This window comes from Agelaius phoeniceus, chromosome 1 (assembly GCF_051311805.1).
Source record: "Agelaius phoeniceus isolate bAgePho1 chromosome 1, bAgePho1.hap1, whole genome shotgun sequence".
Taxonomy (NCBI): domain Eukaryota; kingdom Metazoa; phylum Chordata; class Aves; order Passeriformes; family Icteridae; genus Agelaius; species Agelaius phoeniceus.
Window position 1 is genome coordinate 65,795,327 of NC_135265.1, and position 12,501 is coordinate 65,807,827.

At 45.9% G+C, this 12,501-nt stretch overlaps 1 protein-coding gene across 2 annotated transcripts in view; it reads left to right on the forward strand.

Annotated features, from left to right (window-relative positions):
• The first annotated feature begins 506 nt into the window (after positions 1-506).
• GFOD1 (Gfo/Idh/MocA-like oxidoreductase domain containing 1) overlaps positions 507-12,501 on the forward strand; it is a 71,659-nt gene continuing 59,664 nt past the window's right edge. Inside the window, exon 1 of one of the 2 annotated variants that reach the window (XM_054650613.2) lies at positions 507-1,125. In XM_054650613.2, coding sequence (XP_054506588.1) covers positions 873-1,125 — 253 coding nt within the window. In that variant the 5' untranslated portion in view covers positions 507-872. Of the gene's footprint in view, positions 1,126-11,737; positions 11,755-12,501 lie in introns of those variants that run through there. The other variant, XM_054650687.2, reaches the window with a different exon arrangement.

A 12,501-nucleotide genomic window follows, 5' to 3' on the forward strand; every position in this document is an offset into this window, starting at 1 on the left:
ATGTGGTGGGATGCACAGGTGATGGAGCTGGAATCCGACCCCGTGCACGGCACTTTTAGGGGTTCAGGGCAGCTCCCCTCGTGCTCTGGGACATCTCCGTTCTGGAGGACCGTCCCAGGAGGAGACAGACCACAGGGCGATGGGCACGACCAGCTCACACCAGTCTGCCGCTGTTGCTCTCCCAGCTCTCCTGTACCTTCACAGGGCCGTGACTCGGACGACTCCCCATCGCCACGACCCCTCAGAGGCTCTCCCGTGGGGGAAGAGGTGGGGGAAGGAGGGAAGTCTCCGGAGATGCCCCGATACCGACCCGCCAGGCGGACGGCAAGCCCCGGTGGTGCCGCGGAGCGCACCTGTGGGCGATGTCTGCACCGCGTCCCCGCATCTCCGCATCCCGAGCCGCTCTGCTCCGCTCCCGCCGCTGCCAGGGCGCGCCCGCGGCGCCCGTGCCGGCAGCGGGGCGGTGCCGGGGCGGGCGGCCGCCAATGGTGCGGCGGGGGCGGTGCGGGCGGTGCAGGAACACCCGGGAGGTGACAGCGACGCACCGCCCTCCCGGCGGCGAGCGGGCGCCGGCGAACATGGCAGAGGAGCGGCGCTGAGCCCGCGCCGCCGCCCGGGGAAGGGTGGTCGCCCCAGCGCGCCCCGCATCCGCCGAAGGGAGCGCAGCGCCGGCGCCGCCGCGGGGCTCTGTGTGATGGTGGGGGCATGGCGGGGCAGCCGGCGGCCGCGGCGCTGCTGAGGCGGGGGGCGGCTGGTCCCGGCCCCGGCGGCGGCAGCAGCAGCAGCGGTATCGAGCGGGGGCTGCCTCCCTCTCCCCGCTGAGAGAAGGAGGGAGCGCCTCGCCTCGCCGTGCCAGCCGCCTCGCCGCCGCCATGCTGCCCGGGGTGGGGGTGTTCGGCACCGGGCTGACGGCGCGGGTGATCGTGCCGCTGCTGAAGGCGGAGGGCTTCGCCGTGAAAGCGCTGTGGGGCCGCACGCCCGAGGAGGCGGAGGAGCTGGCCAAGGAGATGAGCGTCCCCTTTTACACCAGCCGCATCGACGAGGTGTTGCTGCACCAGGACGTCGACCTGGTCTGCGTCAACCTGCCGCCGCCGCTCACCCGGCAGGTCGCCGTCAAGACTCTGGGTGAGTGCGGGCAGCCGGGGTGCGACCCCGCCTCGGGCTCGGGCTCGGGATTCGCGCTCGCCTCGGGCTGAATGGAATTGAACCTCCCCCCTCAGCGCGGAGTTTTGCCTTCGCTTTACTCTTCAGCCCTCCTCCCCATGCCCCGTGTCTCCGGAGAGGGGCTGGCCGAGCCGCGGGTGCAGGCCTAGGACCGGCGGGGCGCGGGGGATGCCGCTGCGGCAGCTCGGTGTGACATCCCGTATCCCGGTCCTCGCCGGCGAGGTCCCTGGGCACCGGGGACCCGCCCCTCCGCGATGCTCGGGCAAGCCTATGCAGGGCCGGGCCTGAAACCTGAGGGTGCGGGAGGAGGGAGCAGGTGTCACCCGTGTCGCGGTAAAAAAGAGAAAGTCGCGGTAAAAGGGAGGAAATAACCATCCCGCCCGCCGGTTCCCATCCGCGCCTGGCCCGGGAGCGGGGATCCGGGATCCGAGCATCCTGCCCGCGCTGCTCGGGGGGCGCGGGTGTCCGCGCTGTCCCCGGGACCCAGCTGCGAGCCAGAGGAGGCAGGAAGCGGTGACAGCAGAGGAAGCGCTAAGCGAAGCTCACGTACAAAGGGAAGGAGGGACTGAAAAAGTAGGCATGCACTGTGATGAGCTGCTCTGGTTTCAGGCGTGCGAAAGCGGGCCGCATCTCGCTTTCTCCTGTGTGAGCGCAAGTCTGGGCTTTACTCTGTCAGCTTCGGGATCTCTGATCCTCGGACACTGGCTTTCCCATGGATTTAAGTGGAAGCACCCTCTGCAGTAAAGGAATTTTACTTTGTCCCCTCAAATATAGGTGACAAAAGGTGAAAATGAGAGGAAAAAGCTCTGAGGTATCGTTGCAGAGAGCATGGAGGTTTATGAGCCAGGGTGATTGCTATCACTCTCAGCCTCATCAATGTGTGTGGTGTGTCGTAGTGTTAAATTGCTACTAGCATACTCATTAGAATTAGTCACCATTCAAATGCTGCTAATATTGCAGCCAGCTAGTGTTTTCAACATTTGAAATTACGCAATTAAGGAAATTAAGTCAGTACCTAAAGAAAAAATCCTGCCTCAAGTACAGCGTAGGCATTTGTCTGGAATCTTTGCTCCGTGTTACTTTCTGTACTTGGAAATGCTTGTTCTTTAAGTCAGAACATTTGCTTTTATTTTATAATACTCTTGACTTTTTCCTGAGGATGCTACACTTGCACCAGAAGCCTGACTTGCTTGCCAGAATGATATGTGATTGAATTTGCAATGGAGAAGTACATATCCCACAAAACACATATAAAGGACAGTATAAAGTAACAAAGTTCCACGTTTGACACACATTAATTTGGAGACAATTGTGTCAGTTTTCCTGTGACACACTCTTCCTGCAGGTGTTGCTCATGGAAGTGTCCAGGCTTGCCTTGTGCTCTTAGAGGTAGAGTCCCATGAGATTTCAGGCAGACACAAGGCACCTGTTAGAAAAACAACATTTCTGAAATAATAAAGAGGCACAATTGGTATGCTTTCTCTCAGAGGGCCAGTCACGTACCTAGCATAATAAAGGAATAATGCTTTGTCCTTCTCTGAATATTTGCAGATTGAAGAAGAAAAATAAGTATTTTCTCAAGCGTGAGTTGAATTTATGAATGAATTTAATGAATTGATGAATTGATCAATTTTATATATAAAATTGATGAATTTATCAATTTTATTTATATTCTATGAATTGATGTAGCTGAGATGTTAATGGTACCTTGCTGATGCAATCTGCTGGCAACAGACCAGGGCAGGAAAAAAGGTGTTTTCTCCCTGTTTATTAGAACATCACCATTCTTGGTTCCCGTTCACCTCTAGTTAAAGGGGTTCCTCCCTTTCCCCAACAGGCATTATTTGTATGTTGTAGGGGTAATAAAGTTTCTGTAAAAATGCATGGAATTGTCATTAAATAGGAACTAAACAGGTTACCAGATGATAATGTGCAACATCTGATATTTTTTTTAATAGTGTTTTACTTAAAAAGATTATTACAGAAATATGTCTTGGACTACAAGTAACTCCTCTCACAGTTTTCTCAGAGGTAAATTTTCTTAATTTTTTTTTTTATACAGACATTGGATCTATAACAATGAAAGTTCTTGTATATTCTTATAGGTGTGAACAGGGAGCCAGAGCAGCAGTTCCCAAGCTGCTGAGAGGAATATCTCTCTGCTGGCAGCTCTGTCTCCTGGTTCTGCTTGCCCTTCATGGCTTGGGAACTGCTGTTCCCTGGAGTGATTATTTTGCTTTAATCAATGGATTTTCTGGTTTGTGGGAGAGACTGCAATTAAATGGGAGGTTCAGAAATCTCTGGTAAACAGGGGCAGTGTTGTATAGACTGAGGAAAGCAAACGATGGAAAAACATTCCTTACTCTTGAAATTTCACACAAAAAATATTATGTAGCAGCTAGTGATAGGAATAGATGGGGATACCAGAGGCTTTGCAGATGGAGATTTCAGGAGGTCTAAACATGATGTCCTGCATTGCAGTAGAAGAGGTTGAGAAGTCATGAGTTGCTTTTTAATAACATGCATATCTGGCTTCTCTATTACAGAATGAATGTCTGGCCTGGGAAGAGACAAGGACCAACTTTTCTTTGCTACCCATGTTTTATTTTAAATGGTCTTATTTCCCAAAGCTGTGTTCTCATTCGGTGAAGTTTCATTATTAAAAAGTGAAAGCCCAAGTGAGCAGTTGGTTTCCATCACCCATCTAGAGCTGAGTTTACTCTGTGAATTTGCAGCACATTAAGTCCTAGCCTATTCCTGATGCAGACTCCAGAGGTGAAGGTGGGGTGAAACAGGTGTCCCCACAGCTGTGTTTAACTCTGGCCACTCGGCAGGAAGGACTCAGTTGTTTTGTTTTCACTGATGCACCTGACATGAAGATGTGTTGCTGCTTGAAATGTGTTTTTGGCACAGTGGCCCATCAACTTCTGTTCAAACAGAAACGTATGAATACATGCCCCAGCTGAGGAAGTCACTAAAAGGTGGCTTCCTGGCAGCTGTTGAGGGGAGAAAATGGGAGAAATAAAGCTTCAAACTAGCCCTGTTAGCTTTTCCTCTAAACCTCTGCTGCCCATCTGTATTGGAAACAGGCTCCTGAGCTGCATCTGACTCTTATGGTAGTTTTTTAGGAGTAGGATCAGTGTTGGGCAAGTCTTTGGAATCAACTGAGAAATAAAGAGAGAATTGGAAACCAGGCTGGTTTGAACGGTGACCAAAAGCACAAATAAAACCCATGGTGTTTTATGTGAAATACACTGATGACCTCTGTCAGTTCTGGACAAAAGGAATCAAATTCCTTGTTTGCTTCTACAAAATGGGCCTGATTGACCCTTTCCCTTTCTTGCCTCTCATCTGTCCTGCTCACTTAGGAGCTCTTTTTATTATTGCTTTATATTTGCTCCTTGGAGCATTATAAAAAACTGATGTCCTGACTGACTTGCTGCTTTGTGGTGAAGAAAGATCAGTGGGTGAATATTAAGGTAAGCATTGAGAATAATGCTGCTGTTGAATAGGGATGGTTTCCTTTCTCACTGAATTGAAACATTCAGTGTGTTTGCTAGAATTGTCCTCTTTTCCCCTCCCTTCAGTAGTACAGTTGTATCCCAAGCCTGATCAGGCAGGGGAGAGGTGTTTGCATAGAGGAATGAAATGTGTCACCTATTGAGTGCCTATTTGTGCCCAGCATCAGAAGAGCTGCTAGTACAGACAGTATGATATGAGCCTCCACCTAGTTCAAAACTGTCAGCACATGACTTTTCCCAGGGTAATCCCTCCTCAGTCAATTAGATATGACATTCTTCAGATCCTGACTGAAACACTTGCTTTGTGAGACTGAGTAGCTGCCACATCAGGTGATTTACTGTATGTGGTTCTGAGAAGACCTTGGTGACATTTCATCTTGAAGGCACAGATGTTTCTATGTGCCTGATCCTCTTGGTGTTTGCCTCAACTCAGCTTGGATAAAGAGAACTTATTCCTGAGCTCCACATGCAGTGTTTCTGGGGAGCAAATGTTTTGCTTTTGAGAAGACTCAAGTACCAGATGTTTAGCATATCTCTGGAGATGTTATCCTTGATTCTATTTACAGTTGTTTTGCTTACTCTTTCATCCCAAGTTAAGGACAGGAACACTGAGCCATGTGTTGAGTATTTACTGCATGTGTTTGCAGCCATGTCTATGTAGTATTAGTTTTTAAAATGTTTATGTTGTAGTAATGCATGGTAGGAGTCCATTCTGCCTGGGGACTACACAGAGTATGATTTTCCCAGCCCTCCAGAAGCTGCTCCTCTTAAGGAGCACTTAGAGTTTTTTGCTGATTGGTAGTTCTTCTATACTTGATCGTGGTCATGAGGGAGCATCTTTATTTAGAGAGGAACATAAATAGTACTGCTCAGATCCTTACCTTCCCAGCCCTTCACAGGAAGCACTGGCACCACACAGGCGTGGAGTATAGGCCTGCTGTCCAAAATGTGTGTGTGAGAACTCCTTGTTAAAGCACTGACAATATTATTGCTGCATCTGTCTCTGAGGTATCAAGCTGCAATGAAGTAGTTTACAGATCTGATGCAATCTCTAATGAATTTCTACACTCCTCTGCACCCATGCAAATCAGGCAGAAGTTAGGGTTGTAGCAGTGGATAAACTCAGTCCAGAGTTTATAAAGCATTAGGATTCTTGGGGAAGAGATGCCCTATTAAGGGAAAACATTATCATGACTGTTTATTATTAATAGCAATGTAATTTCTGTCCCGTAATATTGAGTTTAAATTTGACCTAACAGCAGTGACTTTCAGCAGAACAGCTCCTTTCAGCTCCTGTGCTTGGAAGGCAGATGACTTTGCGGCATATTAAATGTGAATTATGGTCATCTTAGTGCAAAAGAAGTCAGATGAAGTGCTGTCTATGTTTAATCAGCAGAGCCAGCAAAGGCCGTGATGCCTTTTTTTTACATTTATTGTAAAGGCAGTCCAAAGAGCCTGCTGGCAGTCGGCTGGATGTCATCTTTCTACTCAAGTGAGGAAGGTATACCACAGAAAATGGCATCTAACTCTTCCATTGACCTTTTCCTCTCAGTACAGCAGACCTTTAATGCCAGTATTATTCTTGTAAAATTCCTTCAGCGATATTCGGCATCTGAGACAGTTGAGGTAAAAAAAACCAGTGTTAAGGTTTAAAAACAAAACTAATAAAAATAATAATAAAAAAACAGAAAACCCCCCACCTCTTGTTTCCTTCATGACCTTCAAATCAAAGGTGTGTTTTAATTTTTTTCCCAATTGCTCTCTTCTGTGTGAAAGTAGCCATCAGTTCTATTATTACCCTGGTAAGTGGGTTGGGAGCCCAGAACAGACCAGACTTGGAATACTGGGGCACTGAGCTCATGCTGTGATGACACATTCAAATTTGCCTAGCCTAAAAACCAACCAGTTGTGATAGAAGAGGTTGTTTAAAACAGTGCTAGATGTGAAGATCCTACTGTGATCCTGTGTCCAGTCAGGTCAGTGTGTCTTGCTGCATTTTTTCCCTGTTTAAACAGAGTGCTTGGCCCTGGGGATCCCAGGATGCTGTTTCCAGACCAGTGTGGGCAACTGAAGTGGGTTGGGCTGAATCTCCTCAGGTTGCCTGCAGGTGTAGTCTTGGCCCATTCAGCTGGAGGAGGGCAGATGTGAAAAGCAGCATCTCTCAAATCTGTAGGTAGGTTACTGTCTGCTGTCAGATTTCACTGTGCACCGTAGGTGACTTGGTTGAAACAAATGGCAGCCAAGCCCTCAGCAGCCCCACTTCTCCCTGTGATTTAAATGGCAAAATGTGCCAGAGCACAGACACTCTTCTTCCATCTGCTTGACTGCTGGGGGCTTGGACCTTTGGCATGGTGAATGAAGAAACGAGAGCGATGCTGACCTCTGCCTGTGTTTGATTTGATCTGTCATGCTTTGTTAGGCAGAGCCCATAGTCAGGGGTGATACTTGGAAGAGAAATCTTCCTTTTAATGCATGTGTCCAGGCTGCTGCTGTCTGTTTTTCTTTTTTTTGGTAAATCTTTATGTAGGCAAGTCCTTATGACCTTTATCATTTCAGTGTGCTTTGAAGACTATTGTGCTACTCTGCTCTTACATTGTGTTAGCAATGGTGGTAAATGCAACTTTTTTTTTTTTCTTTACTGTCACTGGTGCTGGAAAAACTCATCTGTTCAAAGACTGGTACACATCAGGGCTATGTCCAGCACAGGTCCTCCCAGGGCACTCTTGGCAGTGCTAACAGTGACAAACCAGCATTAGCAGCACAATAATATCTTGATTTGGTGTTACAAACAGGTAAGAGGTAAGTATCTCTGTGGGGTGTGGCTTCTAGCATGGCTGAGGAAGACTTGACTAGTGTGAGTTAGGTAAAAAAGGGCTGGAAGTAGTAAAACATCTCCCATGAATGAAGCAGGTGTTGGTGCTGAAGGTGTAGACTGCGTGTCTAGCCCTTGTGGCTGTGCTTGTGAGGATCTCTCTGTTTTTCACTCGATGGCACAGTTTGTAGAGTGAATGTCATGTAGACAATATCTTGTGCAGCTGTTTTTTTAAATTTTTGTTAAGTGGCACATCTGTGCTGTTGCACAAACAGAAATGTGCTGCATAGCTTGATGCTATGAGAAGATGTGAGAAGGTATTGATAAAAGGTTTATTATACTGCTAGAGCTGCCCAGGCTAAATATTGTAATTATTTAAGTTGTAGAGTAAATTATTGCACTCAGCTAACATGGGAAACATCAGAAGACAGATTTTATTATTATTGTTGTTGTTGTTATTCTTTCTTGCATTGCTTTGTGCCTTCATTCTTGACAAGAGTGGCTGCTGTGGTAGCCTGCTGTGGTACTGAGCTGTCTGATCCCTCTATCACTTTGTCTTCTTGCTTGGTTTTAGGGACTTGAGTTGCTGAGTGGTCAGTGCTGCAGGCAGATAAAAGGAAGGACTTGCAAGCTACTTCTGTTCCAGATTTTGAAAGAATATTAAATAATAAATAAAGGAAGAATATGTAGGTAAATGCAGAGCAGGAAAAATATGTTGAACAAATAAAATGACTGGATTTTCAAGCTTCCCATAGTTGCCTCTTTTCTCTCTTTTGTTTGTTTTCTTTTTTTACTTAAAGCCCTCTCATGCCTGAGGTGACAGTTTTGCTGTATGCTCCAAACATGGATAGTTAAGCACAACCCCTGATGGAGGCAGAGTAAAAGCTCTTCAAGATACTAAACATGTTGTTCTATCTGCTTTTGTTTGAAAACTAGGTAAATTGTGTTAGAGCATATTGCAGATTACTGTCCTTTTCTTCATATGTGCAGTAGATTTTGCCCATTGTGCGGTAGTGGTGGCAGAGCACCAGGAGTGAAAATGGAGTTAAATTTCCAGGATGGCCAAGATGGGTGTTTTTCACAGGCCACTGCAGTGCAACAACCCCCTCCATTGTTAATATCTATTTGCCACAGCACTATTTCTAGTGGCTATGAATTGTTCTTGTTGCTTCAAACCACTGAAGCAGAAGCGCTTACCCTACTGCTTTTTGTTTATTTTCCATGTAACAAACTCTGAGCTCCTGAGATTGAGCTCAGTGACTTCATTTGCAAGGTCAGCATGCATGCAGGTAACAAAACCACACTCCTTAAAAAAAATTATTTCAGGTCTTAAGTCTTGATTTAAACAAATTTATTTAAGTGGCTATATAATTAAAGAGGGACAATCCCTTGTGTAGGTTTCCTAAACTGATTTAAGGCCTGGTCTGCACGTGGATTTTTGTACCAGTGTAATTTTGACTGCAAGGGGTATGATTTCTTTAATGCAGTAATTGCTGGGTGGTCATTAGAAGTCCAGCTGGTGTGACTTGGCATGAGCACTGTTCTGCCAGCACCGTGGCACCTGTCTGTGGTACAGGTTACTCCTGCTCCTGTGCAGTGGTCAGCTGCACACATCTTTTGAGTGTTCAGCTGGCACTGGTGTATCTGTGTTACAGGTATGGTCCAGCTCTAGGTGTGTGGGTATAACTGTGCTCCTCATAAAAAATGGGTCATGGACATGGTGAGGAATTCAGTTCAGCTTTTGGGTCACTGTGAGTTTGGAGAACAAAAGTCTCCAAAAGGTCTCCAAACTTCTGTGCTTGTTCAGGAGCTGGCTATGCTGAAAATGTGGTGAAGAGCAGAGGAGGATGAACCTTGCTGCCCTGCACAGCTGGCTGTGACCACCCGTGTCAGACAAGGCTCATCCACCTGGCAAGTGTAAGTGTAATTGTCCTTGGGTGCTGTGGGTGCCTGGAATAGCTGCACTTCCAGATGGTGGAACTGGCATCCAAGATATCATAAACACCAGATCTTATTTATACACAGGTTTGACTCACAGAGTAACAGGAGTTATAGGGAATTGTGGAGGCTGAGAGTTTACCCCCTTTCTCCTTTGGAAATAGACTGTAGCATGCTTTGTTTTAGCATAGCCAGGGCTAATGATAAAAGTTTGGTTTTTATCAGGCCTAACTCCTGGATATGAGCATGGTGAAGAGCACAGAAAATGAGAATATGGTGTGAGCAACTTGCTTGGTAGTAATGTAAGAGTAAACATAGTGATTTAACACTGGGAGTAAAATTGCTTCTGTCATTTGCTACTGTGCTAGAGTTTATCTCAGGGTGAAAACTGGTGCCTTCAATTCCATCACAGCAGCAGTCACAGCTTTAGTGAAGCAGATGGAAGTGAAAAAAAAGGCAGCACCTTTGTTTTGCATTCTGATGTTTCCATGGCTTTTATCAGCAATAAAGACCCTTGTTTTGGCACTTCCTTGCAGTGAATGTTTGGCTGTCTTCAGCTATTCCAACTGGCAATTTTTTGCCAGGAAATGCCCAGAAGGGAGGGCATGGTTGAATTAAATACTGTTTCTAGGGTACTGGGCTTCACATGGCTAATGAGAAGCTTTAATATAGAGAGCTTTTCAAAATCCAAATGGAGTCAAGCAAGGAGAGAGAACTATAAAACAGTAATTACCCTTGCTGTGCTGGAGTGATGTTGCTTAAAAATGTGAAACCAAGGGCTGGGCTCAGTACTCCAAATTCTTTCTCTTGGTGTCTGTACATATAGTTTCACATATGTAAAAAAATCTAAAAAAACCTGTTAAAGTGAAAAATATATATATTAAAAATTCCTGGAAGTCCCTCCCCTTCCTTCACTTCCTCAGCCCATAAAAGACAATGCAACTGTTAGTGTTTCATGTGGGGATAGGAAAGGGGAAAGAAAATAGCTGGGAGAACATCTGAAACAATTGCAGCTAAGCTTGTGTGCATCAAAATAAATTCCAGAAATGTGCCTGAAAGTTGTATGTAAAACCTTTGATTCTGATCGTGCTTGCTCCACTGTAAATGTAATTAAAGCTCTACTGGATCAAAGGAAATAGTTGAAATTTATGATGACATTATTGAGAGCACATTGTGGCCCAAAAGAAAAACCAAGTGTGCCTCAGGGAGAGGGGCTCGCCTTGCAGATCTGTGTCCTCTCAGCAAAGACATCTCTGTCAATTTAGGAAATGATTGGTGGGAGTCTTGGGACACAGTTCTGCAAACCTTTGATTACAAGTAGTCTTCTTGAAGATAAAAATCACTGATTCCTTCTAGAGAATATTTGTAAGGCACAGTAATTTATGTAGGTAGGAATTTGCTTGCAAACAGCTTTTGTACCAGTTTATCAAAAAAATCTGAAGATATAGCTACATCTCTGCAGTTCTATAACTCTATGTAGTTGTGTTTCTATAGCATATTATGGCAGCATGTCTGCAGAAATGAAAAATAAGATGGAAAATATTTGGAGCAGAGGTGCATAAATACCTTAGCCATAGCCTACAAAAATCTATCACTAGATTAGTGTGACAGAGCCTGCAGAACTCTTTTGTGACTTGCTGCTTGCCTTGAAGGAACTTGACAGTTTAGTGCTGGGAAGGATGCTTTGTGGTTAAACAGTATGAGATGCTTTGATAAAGACTTTCTTCTCAGGCAGAGTGCTGAGCAACACTCCCTGAGACTAGTTTGTGGATACAGTGTTATCCGAATGCATGAGAGGGTGTCCTGAATTTTAAATTCATGTTACTGAAGAATTCTGTTTAAAAATCTGTGTCATGAGATGCTTGTTTTGTAGGGGTGACATCTTTGCTAAACTAGCCAAAGTATGTGTGGACATGGCCTGTGACTATTGGTGTAGCTTGGGAGAACCATGGACCTGAAATGTAATTCTGAATATACTTTTTACTCTGCTACGTAGCCATTAGGAAAAAATACTTTGATGCACTGTGTGCCTGAAATGAGGAAATTCACAAGCCATCTTGCTTCTGTCTCATGAATGCTGTTCTGTTTGCTTGTGAGAGTTGATGCTGTCTAGCAGACTTATTTATGCCTTTGATTATAGTGCTGTCTCTCAGCTTGTCATACGAATTTAATTGTGATGGTACTGTGGTTGTTGTTGTTTGAAATTACAGACTTGTTCATGTAGGCGAAGGTGATCCTTCTCAAGGCCTGATGATGTACATGCTGAGACCACACCTGCTTCCACCTGTGTGCAGAGGGACCTGACCCTTTACATGTCAGGTGGGGATAAAACTGTTCCACGATACCCTTGTTGTGTGTTTGGTGAGGCTCCTGTTTGCTCTGAGCAAGAGTGGTCTGATGAGAATTAAGCCTCAGAATTGCTGTCCTGAGCTTCCATTCTCTGTAACACAGGTTTTGTGTTTGAATTAGATCACACTTACCTGCCTTCCTGAAGGTGGTTTCATCCTCCAGGATGCCCAAAACTACAGACCAGGGATGAGGGGGCATAGGGAAATGAAGAGACTGGCTGAAGGTTGTGTGGAAGCAGGTGGAAGGTGAGGCCTCTGAGGTCTGCTCTTCTCTTTCACTGTGGGACCTGCTGCAGCTGAATGCTGTTGAGAGGATGATCATCACAGGAAGCACATCTGAGCTCCTGGAGGAGGACCAGTCACTGTCACTCTGGCTGGGGCTGTTCCCTGGATGGTTGTGCAGGGACTTTAAAATCAGGGTGGGAAGAGAGGATTGGGGAGAGTGCAGAGTGACCTGGTTCACAGTGCAGATTAACCTCTACTGCTATTCTTGTTGGTGTCCATTTTTAATGTATACAGGGCAGCTTGTCAAGGAATTGCAAGGACTGTTTGAGGCACTGACTATTCTGTGGGTGTTAATGTCAGTAATCAGCTTTCTAGTGTTGGAGCTTTATGTAACAGGTGCTACAAAAAACCCAAATCTTAATAAGACAGCTTACTATGAGCAGTGATGGCTCAGCAGCTGGGAGACTTGTGTATTTATTTTTAATGAAGCATG